Source organism: Siphateles boraxobius, unplaced genomic scaffold (genome assembly GCF_051911475.1).
Source record: "Siphateles boraxobius isolate OS27281-9 unplaced genomic scaffold, OSU_SipBor_1 86, whole genome shotgun sequence".
NCBI lineage: Eukaryota > Metazoa > Chordata > Actinopteri > Cypriniformes > Leuciscidae > Siphateles > Siphateles boraxobius.
The window spans coordinates 3,846,482-3,871,990 of record NW_027509215.1 but is presented as its reverse complement, the minus strand read 5'-3'; the positions used below and the strand labels follow the sequence as shown (position 1 = coordinate 3,871,990).

Sequence of the window (25,509 nt, the reverse complement as noted above, 5' to 3'; positions counted from 1 at the left end):
TAAGACACTATAGATTAGATCGTGCAGGGAACATGTTTGTGACCGATTTTATTAGAGACACAATAACATCTCCGACACAGTGCAGGAATGGCGTAGTGCAAGAAATGAAATCACTACTGTACATTAAGATATTTGGCAGCTGGGAAAATGCATCAATGCAGTAGTGATGATATGGTTCTGTCACAACCTTCTGTAAGCAGAGTGATCACAAACAATTACAGCACTTTCAGAACCTCTTATTGTGTCGCAGTTCATTTTGTTTACTCTGGACATTCCCACCTTGCAGGCTCAATTTTTTTGAATATAGCATAGGGGGGAATGAACCGTAAATAATTTATTATTACCCTCTATAAGCTCCCACGTCTGCTTCTGTGCTGTGACACCCGGACTGAATTTTCCTTAAAGGATGGCCTTGTGTTCATCCACAAACTGGGCTCACAGTAAACACTGTTCCTCTGTCCAGTTGAGCTTTCTTGTTTTGTGTGTGTGTGTGTGTGTGTGTGTGTGTGTGTGTGTGTGTGTGTGTGTGTGTGTGTGTGTGTGTGTGTGTGTGTGTGTGTGTGTGTGTGTGTGTGAGTGTGTGTGTGTGTGTGTGTGTGTGTGTGTGTGTGTGTGTGTGTGTGTGTGTGTGTGTGTGTGTGTGTGTGTGTGTGTGTGTGTGTGTGTGTATGTGTGTGTGTGTGTGTATAAGAATGGTCAAATAGGAAAAATTACGCATGTAATTTCAATGTGAAGGCTTAGGATAGGCCCTATACTTATAAATCACTCTTTTTTTCCTTTTTGGACAACCAACCAATCACAGTCTTCAAAATATTGTGTCATACATAGCAACGGGGTCAGCCCCGCCTCCTCACTAAGATAAAAGTTTTTGTCTTTTCCTTACTCAGAGTTGCTCTCAGATCGGTCCCGAATCGCTCTTAAGCTAAGACTCCTACGTAAAAGATTTTAAGCTAAATTAAGAGTTTTCTGAGAGGATTCTTAGAATCTTTATGAATACGGGCCCAGTTTTTCAGAGGATTCATGCTATTCATTCAAGTACAACTGTATAATCAATTCCAGAGACATACTATTTGCAAAATATTGCTGTTTGATTACCATATTCAAATCCTACAGTAGTTCACATCAACATAAAATGGCATTCACAACCCTTTTTACTTGTGCAATGTTATGCACACTTACACAAAATTACCATGTACTACCATCAGTGTTGCCTGAACGCGTTCATTGAACGATAGTTCATGAACTCGTTCATATTTTGGGCGAAGGTGATTTTAACGTACTGTATTACTGCCTGATGAACGTTATTGTGAACGCGTTCATTCTGGTGTCTGTGAACGCACGCTCTCTCACCCCTAAAATCCACTGGATCCGTCTACGGCGCGGAACGTCAGCGCCACGTTTTTGATGCATCCCTAGCTCGGCGTCAAAGTCCATTGGAAGCGTCTCAGACGCGTTTCAGCAGCGGAGCGTTGGGCCGTTTCTCAATATGCTTTCTTGTCTGTACTTGTGTTCTTGTGGACTTGTGAAACGTCATCAGTCGCTGCCCAAGTACTGTCTCAATACACAAGTTTGCATTTTGGCAAGAACAGTTAAAAATCCCGGAAGTGTTCTTGACACGCCCATTTTACCGAGGATGCATCGTTTGGTAACTTGTGTGAACTTGACGGCAGAAATATCCCAGCATTCATTTCGGCATTCAAGTAAGGAGCGGGGAGCAGAAAGGCAGAACAACAGTAAGTCGTTTTTCTACAATTTCGTATGCTATTTCATCACTAAATTCACTTCTGAGAACATTTGATGCGAGAAATCTACTGTGTAGATTTCAAATATTGCCATTTTTACGAAAATTTATGGCGAATCGAAAATATACTCAAACATTTTCGGTAGTGAAGAATCTCCATAAGCGCACGCGGGTGTAGCTAGCGAGCCAACCGGCCAGTCATGCTAAAAACCTGGCTGTTATCATCAATAATTCTTTTTATGTTTGGGTACTGAAGACGGCGCTGTGCGGGGGTATAGCGCAATACCAGCAAGAACACATCGCCTCAAACTGTCAGCAGCGTTCTGTGTGCTCGTCACCTTGTAAGTTCATTCTTCCAAGAACAACTAGCAAGAGCGTTCTCCCCAAGAACACAAGTCTGTTCTTTGCATTCTTGGTTTTGAGAAACGTCCTTGGTCTCCAAAGGGTGTTTTATTTTGAAAATCGACCGGATCCTCTATGCCGTTATCTGACTTCCTGCCCGGTACGATGTACTCTGTGCTGCTTGACGCGGCAAGCAGCGAAAATAGACCTTCTACCTATTCTCTGCGGAGCTGAGCGGAGAGACGCTTCTGGGACGCGCTGCGTCCGCAGCTGGTGGACTTAAGAGCATTGACTATAATGGCCGCGATTAGCTCCGGCATCCGCGACCCTGACCTTCCGCGCCGTAGACGGATCCAGTGGATTTTAGGGGTTAAGAGCATTGACTATAATGGCCGCGATTAGCTCCGGCATCCGCGACGCTGACGTTCCGCGCCGTAGACGGATCCAGTGGATTTTAGGGGTCAGTTTAACTTCGTTCAATAGGGTGCCAGATTTCTATAGAGTCTTCCAGGCGAAAACCCGGATAAAACCCACGTAAACAGGCCTTAATATGTAGCGAATAAAACATCCAATCTGGCAACACAAGTCACCAGTGTCGCACCGAGGCAGCCGCATATGCATCGTCAAAACAAAAAACAGCATGTAGTCGACAAAGCAGCGAGGAGGCGTCGTATCGTATGATCAGTTTTAAGACAAGGTCGGTGAGGATGGGAAAAATCTTACATTTCTGTGCAAACTTTGCCCGCCGATAAAATAACCGCTGTCTGTGGTTGTATATGGGTTTTGGCAATAATAATAAAAATAAAATAAAAAAGCTCGCAGCAACATATGTAAAAAAAGAACTATGAACTAGTTCATTTTTTGGAACCGTGAACTTAGTTCAAAATTGTGAAGTATGAACTATGACCTGAACTAGTTTATTTTAAAATTTGTGAACTGAACTTTGAACTAGTTCATGTAGAAAGTGAACTTTCGCAACACTGACTACCATGTTTTTTAGATGTACAATGGGAGAACTATGGAGTACTATGATAATACCATGGAATACATTAGGGTTAGTACCATGGTCTATTTTAGAATACCATAATATTACCATCAGATACCATCACTGTACCATGATACTACCAGAGCATGTTTTTCGCAAGGTTTAATATTGTACCGTAATGTACTTCAAAGAATACCATGGTATCACCACCAAAACACATTTACATTGGATTTTTATGTACCACTGTAATTAGACCTATATATTATGCTATTTTACAAAGTCTTGATTTTGTTTTTAGGATCTACTAGAATAGGTTTTCTTGCTTGAATGTTTTTCATTATTGCAGCACCTCTCTTCCCAGTCTGCCAGTAATTTTCTGTTTAGTTTCTGTCTCTATGAAGCGCCTCCTTCCCAAAAAGCGCAGTGTGCTCTGATTGGTCGGCTGGACCAGTGTGTTGTGATTGATCAACCGCTTCACAGAAATTTCAACACACTACTAATGCAACTCAACCAGGCATTGACACTTTTTTTGCATATACATATTGTGTTGTACATTCACTGATAAAAATGAAAGACTACAATGGAGGCATTTCAGAGAGTTCCGAAACAGTGCTTACTGATATAGAGAATATCTCCCTTCGGAGTCACTTTGCAGACCTTTTTTATGCTTAAAATGAAAAATTGTATGCACTGAAAATGAAAAAAGGTTTCCACCTCTGTTTGATTTATTAATTCCTTAACATATGCTGAAGGTTCTTGCCAGTGTTTTACCATCTCTTGTCTGGTTTATAAGGCTCTACTTGTGCTTGTATTCTTAAATGGCACATCTGATAAAGGATGTGCGTAAGTGGTCGGGTCTAGATGTGCTCTTTTTATAGACGACCTTCTCTTAAGTAATTAGAAAGAAATATGGCTGCGCTCCTCCCAGTGTTCAGCGACTGGACTACTTCTGAAGACACGGGGAGCACATGCCGTCCTTAGTACAAATGAATAAAGCCCAGGAATGACTAAAGAGGAAAGAAGGGAAGACCAGCTGTTCTCATCGCTCTTTTATTCTTTCATTTCCTTCCTTCATTTCAGGCTAATACTCCCCTAATACTTTTTATTTCCTCTAAAACTCTTTCTTTTCCTTTCATCTTCGTATATACGACCTGAATGACCCCAAACAATTTATAAGTTTGTATGTTGGAAGAATGAAAAAATATTTGAAATCATTCATAATGAGAATAAGAATCCAGAATCCAGCCTAACACAAGCTGTCTTATTCTACATGGAGTAGGTTGCCTCATGGCGGAAGATATTTTTAGATCACATGACCACTTAAATGCAACTCTATTAGGACACTTTCATCCGCTGTATAAATTAAAAATGGCCAGCTGCCAATAGAGCATTTATACAATGGCTTTGGTGACCAAAAACTATTGCTTTTGCATGATACATTTACGTATATCACTAAGAATCAGTATTAGCGAGTATATGGATTCTAAGCTTATTTCCGCCACTGAATAACAAAGTAAAAAAGACTTTTTTTCATCTTGCAATTCTGACATTATTTTTTTTCTGAATTGTGAGATATAAACTCACAATTGCAAGAAACTATCTGAATTGTGAGCTGACTTTTCCTCAGAATTGGGCTTTTTAACTCAATTTATATCTCAAAATTATGAGAAAATAAGTCAGAATTATGGGATATAAACTTTATAATAAAGTTTAAAGTAATAAAGTAACTAATATAAAGTTCATATTAGAGTTTATATCTCGCAAATATTTACTTTAATTCTCACAACTCTGACATTATTACTCGCAATTGTGAGTTTATATCTCGCAAGTCTGAGAAAAAAAGTCAGAATAGCAAGATGTAAACTCAAAATTGTGACAAATAATTGTGAGATAAAAATTCACAACTGCAGGAAAATTTTCAGAATTGCGAGATATAAAGTCGCAATTATTTAAAAAAAAATTATTCTGCAGCGGAAATAAGTTTAATTAAGATTCAAATCAAGGTTATTATCTTTTTTTTACACAAACAAAGCACTCGCTTTGCTTCATAAAATTGAGAATTAAATGATTAGTTTAATGATGTCTTTAATACCTTTCTGCGGGGCTTGAAAGTGTCAGTTGCGTAGCTGTCTATGATGGTACAGAAAGATCTTAGATTTAATCAAAAAGATCTTCATTTGTGTTCTGAAGATTAACGAAAGTCTTAAGGGTTTAGAACGACAAGGGGGTGAGTAATTAATGACAGTTAATGAGTTAATTAATGAGTTTTCATTTTTGAGTGAACTAACCCTTTGACTAAAACTTAAACTATTAAAACATTTTTGTTAATGGAATTAAAGTGGAAATAACATTCAATTTTAAATATTAGATAAAACACTTAAAACACAAAATTAGAAATATTGCCTTGGCAAATAACTGAAATACATTTAATTTTAAGCACCAACATTACAAACTGGAACTAAATGAAAACTACAACCTAAATTAAACTAAAATGAAAAATAAAAATAAACCTAAATAGTAATATGTAATAAATACAAAATAAAAAATGACAAAAGCACAACAAAATTACACACACACAAAAAATAAATCACATTCAGTTTTTGCTGTACTGTTTTCAGTCCTGTCAAAGTTTATGTAAGGCAAACTCCAACTAGAAATTAAGTCAGTAACCAGACATTCATTCACCTAATAGAAGTAGTCCAACACCAAAAAGCATTTTACAACTTAATTAATAAGGGTTTTACTGAATAATTTATGGGCTTCACATTTCTTCGTTTAAGGCCTTTGGAATGCTGGCTTGGTTTACTTTCATTGTAAGTATGTCACTATAACCGCGGTTATTGCTTAAAAGAAAAACTGAGGGATGAGTCTAAATTCATTTCTGTGGTAATCAACATTATGCCACAAATGCTGTTGATAGAGCTTAACTTTTATTGAAGCCAAAACAATCCATTAAGAGAATTGCCGCACATAATGAAGGATCAAATTATGAAAGAGTATAACAGAATAGAATGACGCATTATTTAACAGAAATGGCATGGAGGCATAACGGAAAGAGGGCACTACTGGAGATCAACTTTCTAATATAAAAGAAACAGGGACGCTAGTCTTATTGCAAAACAATCACTTCCAGATTGAGATGGATTAAGATACACAGAGAGCAAAATATAAGACAGTTTGTTTAACCAAACCCTCAGAAGAAGAGAACAAAGCAAAAGTAGAACGGTCAACTCACTTTGGCGCATAGACACAAAACAGTTCTCTTACGAGAGGTTCTCTCGTATTGTGTAAGTTTAGCTTACGCTACGGGAAAGATTCATCTTCTCGAGATACTGAAGCCAAAAAATTATCCTTAATTTTAAATTCATTGTCAACGCAGTGCAGCAGCTAGCAGACCTAGAGCAGGCCATCTCGCGTGCTCATTGGCTGCCCTGCGGGCATCTGCTGCAGCCTACCAGTGAGCTCGGCGTGACGTCACGCCCAATGAAGGGCGACCCCGCCATCATAGCGTCACAGCCCGCCAGAATGGGCGTGGCTTAGCGTATAAAAGTAGGGGCTGTACACTCAGCGAGCTCTTCGCATCGCTGGATCTGAGAGAAGCCACCGCCACCGCCCCCGTCGAACAGCGAACAGCCAGCTTAGGACAGCGCTGAGGAAGCCGGCCGTCTTCGCCACCTTCAGCCATCCGTGCGAGCTACGCTATCCGGTGACGTATCCTTTTTGCCTGCTATATATATTCTAAAAGAGCAGTGAGCATCTTTTTAAAGATGCCTCGCACTTCCTGCGGATCGTGTAAAGCCCCGCTCAGCGCCGGAGACCGCCACCTTATCTGCGCTCTCTGTCTGGGCCTGGAACACGCAGAGCTCGCCCTCGCGTCCGGGGGCTGCGAGCTCTGTGAGGAGCTTCTGCTGTCGACCCTGCGGGCTCGACTCGAGGCCCTTCAACACCGCAGCAGTCACTCTGCCCTCTGTGGGACCGCACAGGAAGAAGCACCGTTCCCTGAGACAGCTGGAACCTGTGGCCACAGCGACGCGCTCGCCGGAGAACCTCCCTCGAGCCTTGCTTTCGCCTTCGCCGCCTCTCCTCACCGACGCACAGCTGCCGCTTACGAGCCTCACTGCCGTCGCATCGGAGGATGAGGCCGAGGAACACGCCACGAAAGACTGCTGCTCCATCCTGGCATCGGACAGCGAGGAATGGTCGCTTCATTCCGCCACCTCGTCGATCACAGGCTGACACAGGCTGTTGACCGTCTCGGGCTCGAGTGGTCGCTGCCAAAGCAACCCGCGCCGAACAGGCTCAGCAGTTGTTTTCTTCAGAGTCGCCGCCGCGGAGCTTCAGCAACTAGGCCCGCTTCATTCCTGCCGGAACTTCATTCGGAGCTGACGAAGTCGTGGAATACAACATTTTCCTCGAGACTTCAGTCACAGGCCTCCGCGTCGCTCTCACAAGTGGACGGCGCCGCCGAGAAAGGATACACGGCTATTCCCCCTGTGGAAGAGACGGTCGCAGCACACCTTTGCCCGCCCTCTGCAAGATGGTGGTCACGGTCAGACCTCCGTGAAGACTTCGCTTCAGTCGAATAAAAAAAACAGGGAAGTCAGCCTACAGCCTGCTAGCTGCTGCACTGCGTTGACAATGAATACAAAATTAATGATAATTTTTTGGCTTCAGTATCTCGAGAAGATGTATCTTTTCCATAGTGTAAGCTAAACTTACGCAATACTCGTTCCCTCTCTATAGAGAACCGAGGTTACGTTAGTAACCGAGTATCGTTTTATTTCTAAACCTTTAGTTGTTTGTCTTAATGTATGCTGCCTGCATAGGCAACTGCATAGATTTGGAAAATCCTACAGCAGCAACACTGCATTTCACACAAATAGTGGATGCGCAAGTTTGAAATTAGCATGTTGCTAACCTAACAACATAATACTCTAAAGCCCTTTTCACACAGAGATTTCGGAAAATACACGGATAAAGTGACCCGGGATTTGACCCGGGTTTGTTTGATTTTGGTTCATTCACAGTGCCAGTGATTTTCCGGAATCAGAGAGTGCGTTCAGACAAAATCCTTAAAAATCCCTTAAAGACAAGTGACATGGATGTGACACGTAATGTCTCAGCAGCGTCTATAGTTTGCTTATGAGCTGCGATTTCTCTCTCTCTACACTCGTTTAATTTTTCATTAAACAGAAATAAGAGAACTTTTGTCTGGTGGTGGTGCTCAAGACATTATTGGTCATTTAAAGTTTCTGTAAAAAATTACTAACAATAAAAACAAATACTACTTCTAATAACAATATAAAACGTGCTAATGTCTGAAAGACTGCTGGGGTCAAGAATATTAATCAAGTTGTTAGAAATTATTTGCTGCAATCAAAACATGATGTGTTAAAGGTCAGTGCCAGCCAATGGGATTGACGCTTGTGCATTATGGCTAACAATATGCATTATTTAGTCACCTCGTGCAAAATGTAATTGAATATGTGTGAGGTGTGCAGTGCATTCTGGGATTTTCTTCTCTGCGTAGTTTCCCTCTTACATGCTGGGGTTAAAAAAACGTGTCTTGGTCAGACAAAACAGACTGGAATTTAACGGCCAAACCAATCCTTTTCACACACACGCACACGCGCGCACGCACACCCGCACGCACATGCACACACACGCACGCACACACACACACACACACACACACACACACACACACACACACACACACACACTGCCCTTTTCAATATGCAGTGCTGGCAGTTTCTCTGTGTTGTCAACCTTGACTTACTTTGAAGAGGTCAGACACAGAGTTAGGTTCCCTTCACAACTCATTTAGATTTCAGGAGAGAAGAGAATTGAGAAGAGGAAAAGAAAAGCAGAGGAAAAGAATAAGAAGTAAACGACAGATAAACCAAAGTGGACAACAGCAATAAAAAGAAATCAAATATCTTTCTCTCCTTTATCATTGATAATGTAACATGTTCCCTTCTGTTGTCACTTCGAGTAACGTCGGATGACGACGAATGGGGTTTCGCTTAAAAAGCCTATCGACTTCAAGTATTACAATACGAGCCAATGGCAAAGAAATGGCATGGGTCTGCGGAATTTGCATAGCGTATCTCCGCCTTACCTCACGGGTATAAAAGGAGGACGCCGGCAACATGCAGAAATGTTTTCGCTTCGGAGCCAAGAGTATCTCTTCACTCCACAGCCATTCCTGACTTCACACTACGAGACGAGCCATTCTCCGGTGTTGGTGTGACGGCAATCTAAAAGCAGCGAGTTCACATTGCCTGCTGATCTGTGCAGTGATCTGGCAGCGAGTGTGTTTCTCCCTGCTCGCTTCAATATCGTGGAGTTTTTTCCTCTCACAAAAGAGCTTGCACGCGGCACGCCTTTTTAAAGACGGCTCTCCCGTGCATTTCTGGTTGCGGTTGACTCATTTCCGATTTTGATGGGGACATTCTCTGCTCTGCGTGCTTGGGCTTGATCACGCTATAGCAGCGTTTGTGGATGACTCACGTTCTCCTCGCGGGAACGTGACCATCGCGTCTTTACGGTCGAGACTCAATGATCTTGTTTGAGAGAGAGTCCCCTCATCCACACCCCGATCTAACACTCTCCACGTGAGGTGCTACATCGGCTGGTGGCCAGGGTGACCTGAAGGTGATGGTGTGGAACAAAGGCATCGAATATCCGTCCGTGCCCCGAGCCCCCCTATTTATTGACGCAACCCGTGAACGATCACGGGACGCCCGCGGGCCCGTCTTCGGCCCCCCGCGGGTTTCCTTTGACGTTCCAGAATCAGATCTGTTGTCCATCGCAGCATCACAGGGTGGGCTAGAATCTTCAGGAAGTGAAGATTTGACAGTGCTGCCACTTTCGGGGTTGCATATGGCATTTGTCGAGTCAGATCCTGAGATGACTGCCATGCTTTCCAGGGCCACCGCGAGCGTCGGACTAGAGTGGAACCTTCCACCCTGTCCTGTGCGCTCGCTGCTGCACGATTGGTTTTTGGGTGTGGCTGCTGACACCTCTCGGCGTCCACTCCAATACCTTTCTTCCCGGATGTGCATCAGGAGATCCTGTCTTCCAGTGATCCCTCGTTGATCTTCTCCGCCCTTCGTCCCCTCCACGGGGCCGCTGCCCATGGGTACACTGGGGTCCCCCGGTCGAACGCTCTGTTGTGCTCTGTTGGGCTGCTCAGAGATGGGACTCAGTTCTTTCTAGGAGCTGGTAGCAGGGCCACCCCTTTCCCCGGTGGAGGGCCGGGGAAGAATCCTTATTCTCAGAAAGAACTGACTCTCCCGTCTCTGAGCACACAGAGTTCTCGGACGACACGGTGCGCCACCCCCGAGCCATGCACCCCTCGTCCCCCTCTATCTCAGAGCCGGATGACAGTGCGTGCCGTGCCCGGACCGTACCGCTTTCACCCCCCTCTGTTGCCAGACCCCTGGCAGAGCAGGCCCCCGTGGAACGCTGGTCCTTCCCTGGCCTTCTCTGTCAGGGTGCGGTTATGACCGTGCCCCCCACACCGGGCCGCTATGCCGTCCATGTCCGGGCTGGTCATTCCGCTTCGCTGCACCACCGTGGGGACATCTGTGGTTCGCATGACTCCGCTGGCACATTTGTTGGGAGCCTGGCTAGAGCTTACCAATCTGTTCCCCTGGGCCGCGCGGACTCCTAGGGCATATGGCGTCCGTAGCCGCAACATCGCCGCTCGGATTGCTCATATGAGACCGCTTCAGCTTTGGCTTCGCGACCGATTCCCGAGACGGGCATGGCAACACGGCACCTTCCGAGTACCAGTTACTCCGACCTTCACCCCGTGGCTTGTCAATTGCCTCGAGTTGCTGGCTGTACGCCTTGCTCTGCGCCGCTTCCGGGCCGTGCTCAAGGGTCAACACCAGAGCATGTGAGTGAAGCGGAGCGGTGTGACGCTCAGCTCAATATTCTGGAATTCGGGCCGGCTTACTTTCACGTGATCCTGAGACCCCGGCCTGGATATGTGCCCAAGGTTCCTACCACTCCCTTTCGGGACCAGGTGGTGAACCTGCAAGTGCTGCCCCTGGAGGAGGCAGACCCAGCCTTGGCACTGCTCTGTCCAGTACGCTCACGCTCCGCTCACATGCTCTGGTCAACACGTACTAGTCCGATCAGACAATACCGCCACTGTAGCATACATCAACCGTCAAGGTGGTCTGCGCTCCCGCCGTATGTCGCAACTCGCCCGCCACCTCCTCTTATGGAGTCAGAAGCACCTGAGGTCGCTTCATGCCATCTATATCCCCGGAGCCCTGAACTATGCAGCAGACGAGCTCTCACGGCTTCAGCCCCTCTCGGGAGATTGGCGACTCCATCCCCAGTCGGTTCAGCTGATTTGGGACCAGTTCGGGGACGCACAGATGGATCTCTTTGCCTCTCACGACTCGACCCATTGCGCCCAGTACTATTCCCTGACCAAGGGCACGCTCGGCACGGATGCTCTGGCGCACAGCTGGCCGCGGGGCCGCAAATATGCGTTTCCCCCAGAGAGCCTTCTTGCGCAGACCTTGCGCAAGGTCAGGGAGGACGAGGAGCAGGTCATTCTGTTTGCGCCACACTGGCCCACCCGAACCTGGTTCTCCGAACTAGTACTCCTCGCGACAGCACATCCCTGGCCGATCCCTCTGAGGAAGGACCTCCTTTCTCAGGGACGCGGCACCGTATGGCACCCTCGTCACGATCTTTGGAACCTCCACGTGTGGCTCCTGGACGGGTCGAGGCAGGTTTGAGTACCCTACCACCACCGGTGGTGGCTACCATCACTTCCACTAGAGCATTGTCCACAAGACATGCCTATGCGTTGAAGTGGAACCTCTTCGTCAACTGATGCTCTTCTCACCGAAAAGACCCCCGGAGAAGTTCGATCAGTGTTGTGCTTTCCTTCCTACAAAATGGGTTGGAGCGAAGGCTGTCTCCCTCCACCCTAAAAGTCTATATCGCTGCCATTGCCGCACAGCACGACTTTGTTGAAGGTAAGTCCTTGGGAAAGCACGACTTGATCGTCTGAAGACTGAATCCTCCTCGCCCTCCTCTCGTTCCATCTTGGGACCTCTCAGTGGTGTTATCTGCCCTGCAGAGTGCTCCCCTTGAGCCTCTGCAATCAGTGGAGCTTAAGTTCCTGTCAATGAAGACAGCACTCCTGGTTGCACTGGCCTCCATCAAGAGGGTAGGGGACCTGCACGCATTCTCCGTTTGACGAAGCGTGCCTGGAATTCGGGCTAGCTTACTCTCACGTGATCCTGAGACCCCGGCCTGGATATGTGCCCAAGGTTCCTACCACTCCCTTTCGGAACCAGGTGGTGAACCTGCAAGTGCTGCCCCTGGAGGAGGCAGACCCAGCCTTGGCACTGCTCTGTCCAGTACGTGCTCTCCGCACCTATGTAGACAGAAAGCAGTGTTTCAGGACCTCAGACCAGCTCTTTGTCTGTTATGGTGGGAAGCTGAAGGGAAAGGCTCTCTCCAAGCATAGGTTGTCTCACTGGATAGTGGACGCCATTGCTTTGGCATACCAACAGCAAGGTTGACCGTGCCCCCTTGGTGTGACTGCCCACTCCACCGGAGTGTGGCGTCCTCTTGGGCTCTAGCGCATCAGCAAACATCTGCAAAGCTGCAGGCTGGGCGACACCGAACACATTCGCCAGATTCTACAATCTCCGAGTGGAGCCAGTGTCCTCTCATGTACTCGCTTCAACCAGCTAGTGCTGGACCTTGCGGACTGGATACGTGCGATATTCTCCTCAGGTGAGCTTCCCCGAAAGCCCTGAGTTCCTCCAGCACTCCTGACGTTGGCGCCAGTGTCTATTGCCTGCGCGTCAGCTAGGTGCCTTCCGTGTGCATGGTCCCTCCTCTGAGCGACCCCCACATCTGTATTTCCACTGTAAGCCTCTCTGAGCATGTGTCTTTCCCTTGGCAAGCCACCTTGGGTCGCATCCCTCCGGGTCATATGTGTATTCTCCAAACAACAATAAATGGTCTTTACAAGGAACGGAGTACAGTTTGGATGAACCTGCAAAGGCTGAAGTTGAGAGCATCTCTCCATCTAATGTCGGCATTAATTGGAAAGATGCAATACTTTTGTTGCAGTGGGTCTGTATGTGTGGGTGTGTTTATTTGTACTTTGATTGCCACAGCCTCAGGGATATTCATTTTGTCTTGTTTTCCTGATGCATTGATCCTACGCGGTTTCCCACAATGCTTCAACATGCGTTTGTGTCTGTTTGTGGTATTGGGTTTGTGCATTGCCACAGGTATAAAATACGAATACAATGAAAACTGAAAAGGAAATCTTTCTGAAATCAGGCACGAAACAAGTTTCCAGTACCAAGATATTTGTCTGTCCTTCGTGAAATATGAAATATAGCATAAAGAGAAGAAATCAATCAAGTCCCAACATATTTGATGTTTTGATGTTTAAAAGAATAGTTCACACCAAACTGCTAAATTATTTACTCAACCCCATGCTGTTTCAAACCTGCATGCTGTTAATATAGTGCACAAGTTATATGGATCACTTTTATGATACTTCTATGGTACTTTTAGTGCTGACATTCACTATAAGCTTGTTTTATTGCAAGAGATGTGTGGTGATATGTAATTTTGTGTTCCAAAGAAGAAATAACCGCATGGGAATCATGTGAGGGTAAATAAAATAAATAAAAATAAATAAAAAGTGTAATCATTTGAACGGGAGTATAGCTCAAAGGTTCAAAAGTTTGCGACCCATAGCATTTTTCAGGGGGCGGTCCTGATTTTTTTTTTTCATAGTTTCCATTAAAATACTAAGCAGAACAACTGTTTTCAACATTGATAAGAATAAGAAATGTTTCTTGAGCACCAGATCATCATATTAGAATGATTTATGAAGGATCATGTGACACTGAAGACTGGAATAATGATGCTGAAAATTCAGCTTTCCCATCACAGAAATAAATTACATTTTAAAATATATTCAAATAAAAAAGTTATTTTAACAGTTTTACTGTATTTTTTTATTATCAAAAATGCAGCCTTGTTGAGCAAAAGAGACTCTTTCAAAAAAAAAAAAATTTAACCGAAAGACCCCAAACTTTTGAACGGTGTTATACGGTATGTGAAGTGGACCGATGAGATATCATGATATAAAGCAGCCAAGTGACATGCAAAATGTGTCTATATCAACGTGGTTAGGACAAAACATTAGATTACGGTGGAAAAGTTATTTGAAGAGAGAGAGACTGAAAGTTACCTGTGAAACCTTCCGGACCGCTTCGCCGCTCATCACCAGACCCTGCGCGAATGTTCTGGCTGCAATAACCGTGCGTGTGACTTTGGTCTTCAGCTCTCTGGGAGTATCTCCAAAGGGCTTCAGTGTTTCTGACTGCTTGGCTACACACTCCAGATACTCCTCTCCAATACTGTACTGAGGGTTTAAGGCTTTAAAGAGTCTTTCCAGCAGACGGACCCAGAATTCATTCAGAGCCTCCTCGAGATTGAGGTTGGACCCTCGATAGTAGCGCCGGAGGTCTGAGTACAGATCCTGAAACACCTTTGTGATTTGGGAGAAGAGAGGTCCAAACCCACTCTGGAAGGAAGTCTGGAGTGATGCTTCAGAACGATTCAACAGCTCCAAGAAATAATCTGGAAACACACACACACAAAAGAACATTAGAGCAGTGATTCAACTTTGTAAAGCTCAAGGGCCACACTCCTAATAAAAAACAAAACAAAACATTGGCCTGGTTCCACAGACAGGGTTTAGACTAAGCCAGGATCAGGCCTTAGTTCAGTTAAGACAGACAGTTAGTTCAGGTAGGAAGACATATTTTTTACATAAAAATATTTTTATATTTTATTTTTATTTTAATTATTTTAATTATATTTATGTGTGTTGTCCATTAATAGATACATTTATATGTAATTACAATAAATCACATAACCATTTACTCATAATAATAAGTCAAGTAAATTATATAATCATGCTGTTTCCTTAAAGACACTTCATCTCATTTGATTATTTCCTTATTTGGGGGAATTTGATGGATGCACAGAAAATATAAGATTATTCATAACAACTAACCAAATTTAATGAAACTGTAGGAATTATTGAGTATGTTTTACAAGAAATAACATTTCAGCCTTGCTACAAAAATGTAATATTTAATTCAATGTTACTTTGTTATTAGCAATGTCTGACCTTTGTTTCTGTTTTTTTTCCATAAAATAAATGTAACTGATATTTGAAAAAATAAACTTTATTTCAGCCAGTTGCCAAGACAACATTTCTCAATTAAATTCAGTTTAACCTAATGCACTAAAATAACTAAAATAAAATAAAAATGATATAGACATTTAAAGTATAAAAAAATGAAAAAATAAACATCAAAATTACTAAAACTTTAACTAAAATGAAATCAGAAAATATAAAAATAAAAAATGATAAAAACAGTAATACATTATAAATCTGATTGGATGAGGCACTATTAAGAATGCAATGTCACAAATCAAGTATAGCAGTACAGCCTAATAGTTAAATGCACTTTTTCTCTATGGGTGCAAGCTACAAAAATTTGGATATAGTCTTTTTGCAAACAAAATAATAATATTAATAATAATAAAAATAAATAAATGATTAAAACAAAAACTATAAAATAAATGATCATTCACCAGAATCATTCATTAATTTAGCTAAAGTTATTTATTCCCCACATAAAATCACCAAAGAGACGTTGAAACACATCTATAGGTAAAATTCCATCCTTAGTCAATAGTTAGACAACAGTCAGATGTCTAGTTTGTGTACCAACACAATGAGAGGCAATGAGATAAATATGAATGTTTTTACACACACACACACACACACACACACACACACACCCACACACACACACACACACACACACACACACACACACACACACACACACTTACTCGCATGCAAAAATGTTCAGAGAAAAAGTTGATAAGTATGAATTGTGTTATGTAACCCATATAAGCTCACAATAAACCGGTTACACATCAATCAATCACACATTACCCAAGAGAGAGTGTTAAAGTACAGAAAGAATGATACTCTGCATCATAAATTGAACACGTCCCTACTATATAGTAAATGAAAAACAGCACACCAAAAGAAAAGTACGTCCATAATACATGATATTTGAAAAACAATATGCGAAAAGTCCCCCGATGACCTACTACTTCCGTCAGGATTTTGAAGTTTGCATTCGATGGGCACTTTACTGTCCCATGAGGGCACGGGACAGGATTTATGAATGGCAGTAAAGCGACACAACTGACAGGTCACGTGACAGTAACAACATGGTGAATGTAGTACGTCTGAATTTCATTCACACTACCCATATTTATACTATAGAGCGTACTTTTTAACGGTCGTTAAGTAAACTTAAATTCAAATGTAGAACCTACTCAGACAGAATGCAATTTCAGACGATTGAAACTGGATGGGGTGCAGGAATTATGTAAATTCATGTAATCTAAAAAAACATTTTCCCTGAAAGTCTGAATTAGAATGATGTATACGATTGTGATTATAAGCATAACATGTCTGTTCTGAGGGTAGACATCACTTTCTTTTTTCCTCACTGGATTTCCTCCACAACTCGTAACATTCCAAAACAACATTCGGTTGCTGGTCCCCACAATGTATTACTATCCTTTTTTTTGTTGTTTTTTTACAAAGGTTTTACTAAGTATATTAAACCTGTACACACACACACACACACACACACACACACACAATTAATAACGATGAACCCTAACAAGGTCAAAATTAATCTTCCTAAATCCTACACAATTTCTATTCCTACATCTTATCTGTGTGTGTTCAGAGATCTTCCCAACATTGCACCAATGGGATTATGTCTAAATACTTTCATGATGAAATACAGAGCAGTGTGCTAAATAAGACCTCTTTGTGCCCTACATCTGATTAAGTTCACATTAATCATACTTTTGAAATGGCCCAACAAATGCTATATAAAGGATAATGCACACGGACTTGATGAAGAATTTCAAAACATCCATATTAAACAGATCATTGACCATTAAGGTTTTCCAGCTGTCCTTTCTTCTTGAAATGACTGTTACTGGACTCTAAATCCCATCAAATTCACGTCCCCCTGCACTGTGAGGATCCCACATTCATTATCTCTCTTCAAGCTTCAATGGACACTTTTCTCACCTTTCATATTTTCATTTAAAAGCCTCTCCAAAGTGTATTACCACTGATCCAGGTGAGCCTATCTGCACTCCCTGTCACTCCGAACGCAGGTTTTTAAAGTCTGATTCATAACATGACAGTCCGCAGGGCAGAAATCTAGTTACTGCCCTTGCATATTGTTTCGTTCTTTATTATAAAGGCATAACAATAGTTTTGATCTAAAAAAAAAACTTGAATACACTAAAGAAAATAAACTTGGATAAACTAAAGTTAAATGTTTCATTGTTCCTCCCACATTAAAATGTATTGAGTTGCATTAAAATGAAAATGTACAAATATGACACATATATATATTGATACTTTAATGGCGTATCAATGTTAGCACCACAGGGTAAAATGTAAATATATGAATGTGATAGTTTAATTCATAGATTAAAATGCATATGCAAAAAATGCATATATATATATATATATATATATATATATATATATATATATATATATATATATATAAATGTTAGTATAGTTGCATTTTTTGCATATGCATTTTAATCTTTTTTAATAAACTACATTTATTTAGTCTATTTTTAATAAACTAAAGTTAAATGTTTCATTGTTCCTCCCACATTAAAATGTATTGAGTTGAATTAAAATGAAAATGTACAAATATGACACATATATATTGATAATATATATGTTAATATATTTACATTTTACTCTGTGGTGCTAACATTGATAAGCCATTAAAGTATTAATATATATGTGTCATATTTGTACATTTTCATTTTAATTCAACTCAATACATTTTAATGTGGGAGGAACAATGAAACATTTACCTTTAGTTTATTAAAAATGTTTATTTTCTTTAGTGTATTAAAGTTTTTTTTAGATCAAAACTATTGTATATATATATATATATATACAGGTCCTTCTAAAAAAATTAGCATATTGTGATGAAGTTCATTATTTTCCATAATGTAATGATAAAAATTAAACTTTCATATATTTTAGATTCATTGCACACAACCTGAAATATTTCAGGTCTTTTATTGTTTTAATACTGATGATTTTGGCATACAGCTCATGAAAACCCAAAATTCCTATCTCAAAAAATTAGCATATCATGAAAAGGGTTTTTAAATGAGCTATTAACCTAATCATCTGAATCAACTAATTAACTCTAAACACCTGCAAAAGATTCCTGAGGCTTTTAAAAACTCCCAGCCTGTTTCATTACTCAAAACCACAATCATGGGTAAGACTGCCGCCCTGACTGCTGTCCAGAAGGCCATCATTGACACCCTCAAGCAAGAGGGTAAGACACAGAAAGAAATTTCTGAACAAATAGGCTGTTCCCAGAGTGCTGTATCAAGGCACCTCAGTGGGAAGTCTGTTGGAAGGAAAAAGTGTGCCAAAAAAACGCTGCACAACGAGAAGAGGTGACCGGACCCTGAGGAGGATTGTGGAGAAGGACCGATTCCAGACCTTGGGGGACCTGCGGAAGCAGTGGACTGAGTCTGGAGTAGAAACATCCAGAGCCACCGTGCACAGGCGTGTGCAGGAAATGGGCTACAGGTGCCGCATTCCCCAGGTCAAGCCACTTTTGAACCAGAAACAGCGGCAGAAGCGCCTGACCTGGGCTACAGAGAAGCAGCACTGGACTGTTGCTCAGTGGTCCAAAGTACTTTTTTCGGATGAAAGCAAATTTTGCATGTCATTCGGAAATCAAGGTGCCAGAGTCTGGAGGAAGACTGGGGAGAAGGAAATGCCAAAGTGCCTGAAGTCCAGTGTCAAGTACCCACAGTCAGTGATGGTCTGGGGTGCCATGTCAGCTGCTGGTGTTGGTCCACTGTGTTTTATCAAGGGCAGGGTCAATGCAGCTAGCTATTAGGAGATTTTGGAGCACTTCATGCTTCCATCTGCTGAAAAGCTTTATGGAGATGAAGATTTCATTTTTCAGCACGACCTGGCACCTGCTCACAGTGCCAAAACCTCTGGTAAATGGTTTACTGATCATAACATTACTGTGCTCAATTGGCCTACCAACTCTCCTGACCTGAACCCCATAGAGTATCTGTGGGATATTGTGAAGAGAAAGTTGAGAGACGCAAGACCCAACACTCTGGATGAGCTTAACTGTGCGTTCACACCGCCGCCGGCGAGAGCGTCAAAGTGGCCGGAAGTCATTCATTGTCAATGAGAGCCGGCGGCGAGCTCCGGCGAGAGCGGCGCGGCGCGTCTTGGACGGTGAGAGCGGCGAGGAGAGTTGAAGTCAGGTCAACTTTATGGTAATAAGCAATGACGCGGTTCGGCGGCAACCGGCGGCAACCAATCGGAATATAGAGGTGCTCCGTTTGAGAGGAGTCCAGAGAACGCAGTCCTGTAAACTTTGGTTCCGACCACATTAGTTCCCAAGCAAAATTGAGGAGGTTGATCATTTGAATTTGATAAGGCGCGCAACACTAGTATTTATAGGCTATATCTTCGCGCTAGAACGCTTGTTTTTCAGCGTGAATGCAAATTATAATAGCACTTAACCATGAACACAAAAGCCACACCACACAAATGGCTTTTAATTTGTTTATTTCATTAGCAAACATGTCACTATAATTGTTAAGTTTTTTCCATCGATCAAATTTCTGCAAAAATAACGATCGACATGCTTGTTTGCTTTGTGGCCCCTTTAAATACAGTTGTAAAAAAGACCACGCGTTCGATCTACGTCAGAGCATCAGAGCGTCCACGAATCTTTCCACGGCGTCGCAGGCAGGGCAGCGAGAGCGAATTTTGCCGCTCTCGCCGGCGGTGGTGTGAACGTACAGTAAGGCCGCTATCGAAGCGTCCTGGGCCTTCATAACACCACGCCGCATTGAAGCAGTCATTTCTGCAAAAGGATTGCCGACCAAGTATTGAGTGCATAACTGAACATAATTATTTGAAGGTTGACTTTTTTTGTATTAAAAAAACACTTATTTTATTGATCGGATGAAATGTGCTAATTTTTTGAGATAGGAATTTTGGGTTTTCATGAGCTGTATGCCAAAATCATCAGAATTAAACCAATAAAAGACCTGAAATAGTTCAGTTGGTGTGCAATGAATCTAAAATATATGAAAGTTTAATTTTTATCATTACATTATGGAAAATAATGAACTTTATCACAATATGCTAATTTTTTGTGAAGGACCTGTATATATATATATATATATATAAATAATGTTAAAATAAACTAACTGAAATAAAATAAAATAAAATATAAAGAACTTTCATTTCAGCTAAGTGTCAAGGCAAAATTTCTCATTTTTATTTAGCTTAACATGTAATAAAATAAAATAAAAGGTTAAAGCTTTAAATTGAACATATAAGATATATTGAAGATTGCTGGTGTCCAAATTGGGTCTACAAAAGAAACATACAAGATTATCTAAATGGTGACAGATTTCCATTTTAGGGTGAATTATCCAATTAAGTGTCTGATTATTTTGGGGGGTAAATGTATCAGGTGAACATCCTGGCTTTAAATAAAGAGAAACTGATATCAAAAAGAAAAAGAAAACAGGGGAGGCCATGAAAGGTAGATCCTCGGTTCTTTATATTCCTGTCACACTCGTCTGACCCTCCACCCAACACTACACCCCTCTCTCCCTCTCCCTCTCCTCCATCTATCTCTCTGACAGGCGTGCAGGCGTAATGATATCAGCGGCGTCGTAACAGAACACGCAAGCTGTTAATTTGCGGCCGAGACCGTGATGGAGAGACAAGCAGCTGGGGACCACAGAGTGATGGAATGAGAGGAGAGAGAGAGAGGAAGGGATGAAAGGAAGAGAGGGATTTGGATGTGTTTAGATGTAATTGTATTTGTGCATTCTGACAAAGTGCTGAATGGCTGAATTTAAAGAGTACCAGCCCTCCCTCATTTTATTTAATATTTTAAATTAATGCAACAGAGACATTTGAAGCTGTATTGGTTAGGACCTTTCATAGAAACAATATTTACTTAAGCAAACCCTACTACTACTGAAGGCCAGTTCACAGCAAAAACAATAACTATAACAATAACCACACAGTCCACACCAATGGGCAATAACCTATTGTAAGTGCACTCTGCAGTTTTGTCATCCGCTGCTTTAAATGCTCAAGCTCTTTAATGACACTTTATTATTCATCATCTGGACAAAATCCTCTGTGTCGTTAATCGTAATAATGGTGGTATGGACTTCACTATTCTCCTAGAATTAGAATGATTATCAAAACTTGATTTGATTTATCAAAACTTGGTTACTTGACAGTGGTTGGTGGCAACAGGCTTTAACCCTCACAAACACCTGTAGACATTATTCAGTTTAAAGGGGTGGTAAAACACATTTTTTCAAAGGCTTGATTGTGTTTGTGGGGTGCACTGTAACATGTGTTCATGCTTTGTTTTTTTAAATAACATTATTTTTCATATATTTTACCTTTATTCTACACTGCTCTGTCCCTCCTTGTAAAAACGGTCTGATGGTTTCCGGGTTCAATGCAGGATTCGCACAAGCCGTTGTGCGAATCCTGCATTGAACTTGCAAAGATTGTGGAAGCTTTCCTCCGTAAAATATGCAGCACAGAGAGCGAGATTTGGGTCATAATTAAGCATTGATCCCTAACTCCCGCGACCCTAGGAAGGCTGAACAAAGTGGACCTGCAATCCGGATGAAAATAACAGCGTTTCGACGGCATTGTGGCAACAACACTCCTATACCACAACAACTCTACTCCAACGCAATAACAAATGTCCTCGCCCCCCTTATTTAGTATTTTCGGAGGTGGGGTTTACTGGGGTTAGTGATGTCAGCAACCGTGGAGGAATGTCGTGTAGTCCCTTACCGGCCGTTTGCTGTAGTTCTTAGAGATTGATTTCTTTAAAAGCAAATATCTTCCTTTGCTTTGAACTTTGAGCGCTGTAACTTTGCAGATGTTGTTTATCCTCAAACAGCAACATTACACACTAGCTAAAGTTAGAAAAGTGAAATCGTGTTTTACCACCCCTTTAAAGGTGCAGTATGTAAATTTGACAGCTAGCGGTTGAAATTGGCTCTGCAATCCAAAATCAAAATATCGGAGAGGGTTGTTTCTCTCGTCATCAGACTCGGCGCTCACGTGGGTTGCCAGATTGAAAACACGCAACAGGAATGAGCGCAATTGACAATGGAAAGCGAAAAGTCTTACACTGTAAGTTGATCGACATTTACGGAAACTAAAAATGTTTAGGTGAGCATAAACATATTTAAACAGTGAATAAGAACAAACACAAAAATTGTACAGCAGACCATAGACTTTATAATTAATTTCAGATACATTACATTAATCCTAAACCTAAATACATTATTTGTCCCAGTTTTGAATGACAGAAAAAAATATTAGAATAGAATAGAAAATAGAATTGAATAGAATAGATGTGAAATAAAAGATTAATGTAAAATGAATTTAAATTTTCAAAAACTTGACTCTCACACAGTAACACAAGCATACACACACACAGACACTTTTTCCACTTGTCCTGTGAAAGGCCGCAGGGTCCATCACATAAGCTGAAGAGTTCTGATTGGGTCCTGAACCCACGTACGGCCGAGCAGAGCCACAGCTGAAAGGTCATGTTCTTCACCTGCGGGTCTGTCTACACCTAGTATCACAGATCATGCATTTGGAATGTACATGAATTTCAGGAGCTTAATGGTCACAGATGAGCTTTTTAAAGCCTCCTGCAGGGGAGCTTGTAAACTCTAGCTCTGTCTGAAGGGTCTTAAATCAGACAGTACACCAGCTGTGGCCTGAATCTCCTCCTGATAACATGCATGTCAACCGAGTCTCCACAGGTGCACACACAGGTGGACCTACATGTCAATCGAGCCTATGGTACTATACACTAACTTTCAAAAGTTTGAGGTCAGTAAGATTAATCCTTTTATTCAGCAAGGATGCATTAAATTGATCAAAAGTGACACTAAAGACAAAATGCTGTTCTTTTGAACTTTCTGTTCATTAAAGAATTATAAAAAAATATATATATATATATGATTTCCACAAAAAATATTAAGCAATGTTTTTTTTAACATTGATAATACATAGAAATTGTTCTTAAGTATCAAATCCACATATTAGAATGATTTCTGAAGGAATCATGTGACTGAAGACTGGAGTAATGATGCTGGAAAATTTAGCTATGCCATCACAGGAATAAATTACATTTTAAAACATTAAAATAGAAAACAGTTATTGCAAAAATATTACTATTTTTACTGTATTTGTTATCAAATAAATGCAGCCTTGGTGAGCAAACTTCTTTCGAAAACATTTAAAAATCCCAAGATTTTGAATGGTAGTGTACAGAGAGAGATTCATTAAAGCAATAAGGGTGGTGGAGGGTTGTGATCCATTAAAAAAGGTATTTTAAATCGCTATGTATTTGTTTTAGCATTTATATATCTCCAATTAACATTATATCTTTTTAACTATTCCTATTCCTATTTAAGGACAATTCCAGTTTAAGATTTTACACAAACATATATGCACCGCACTTTGGCCATGCAGCAACCATTTTGGCATTTGGAAAATGAAGGAGTATAAAGAGAAGACGAAACAGAATAATAACATAAAAACGGTCACTGTTCCTCATAAAACTCATATGTGTTAGGCAGAGAGAGAGAGAGAGAGAGAGAGAGAGAGAGAGAGAGAGAGAGAGAGAGAGAGAGAGAGATGTCTCTGGGATCATAGGTCTGTATCACCGCAGGTCTTCCTCAACATTTATTCATTTTACTTTTTTTATTTATTTTGCTGATGCTTTTATCCAAAGCATCTTTTATTCAAAGCGACTTACAAATTATATTCTTACTTAACATTATATGCATGTCAACATGAAACGGCCAATAAGGATAGGCGACAGAGCAGCTGTCCTTGTCGCAGATGACATCATCGGAGGTGACCTTCAACAGGAAATTGTTTTCCTGGATGACTCGGTGTAATTGAAAATATTATTTCAGTATATCAGCACTTAAATTGCTCAGCTGCTATTTACAATCAGGACTAAATGTATTCAGGAAAGAAAATATCACAGATTAAATCTGCAGTGATTCAGACAAAGGCACTTGTGAACAAGAAAAGTCGTAAATTGAACAATGTGATCTGATAAAAGAGATTTATTATCTTCTATGCTGCGTTTTGATAAGTTGTCTGTATCACAGACATGTAAATCTTCGGGCCTGCAACTTGAATTTGATAGTCTTTTGAAAGTCTTTTTCTATCACTTCTGTTTAGCTTTATATCAAAATGTGGCCAAATGTTTTCAACGTATGTGTCTGAGTCTGATACGTTCAGAAACCATCCCCTACAGCGAAAAGACACTCAAATTCCTAAAAACTACTGAGAATCTCCTCAGCTTTACAGAGAATCCAGCACCCAGCATACACACGCACACACACACACACACAAACACACACACACGCGCACACACACACACACACACACACACACACACACACACACACACACACACACACACACACACACACACACACACACACACACACACACACACACACACACACACACACACACACACACACACACAGACACACACACACACCCTAAAACACATTGAGAGCCATACTTAACCTCCTAAAACAGACTCATAACAGCTCATTATTCTCTAACATACTTTTAGCTGTGATTCTAAGAAGACAAAACAAACTCTCTAGGACACAAACCTTTCAACACACAAAGAAACAAACCCAATCATACACATACCTGAAGACAGATAAACAGACAGTAAAAGAGGAGGAGTGGTGTATGAAAGGATTATTAGATTTAAACATCCTAAGGATAGAAAGATGATGGGTGGATGAGACAGACAGACAGAAAGATAGAACTGAATGATAGAATGATGACGGACGGACAGAGAGATAGACAGACAGACAGACAGACAGACAGACAGACAGACAGACAGACAGACAGACAGACAGATAGATACATAGATAGATAGATAGATAGATAGATAGATAGATAGATAGATAGATAGATAGATAGATAGATAGATAGATAGATAGATAGATAGATAGATAGATAGATAGATAGATAGATAGATAGATAGATAGATAGATAGATAGATAGATAGAATGGCAGATAGGCACTATACTCTTTACTGCCAGTTTTCTCTTTTTAGAATTTTTTTTTTTTTTTTACAAAGTTATTAAACTAACCTAGAAAAATGTGAGA

At 41.4% G+C, this 25,509-nt stretch overlaps 1 protein-coding gene across 1 annotated transcript in view; it reads right to left on the bottom strand.

Annotated features, from left to right (window-relative positions):
* Positions 1–25,509, bottom strand: part of gpc1b (glypican 1b) — a 91,796-nt gene that overhangs the window by 18,451 nt on the left and 47,836 nt on the right. Inside the window, exon 3 of the mRNA XM_077221930.1 lies at positions 14,329–14,720. Coding sequence (XP_077078045.1) covers positions 14,329–14,720 — 392 coding nt within the window. The remainder of the gene's footprint in view (positions 1–14,328; positions 14,721–25,509) is intronic.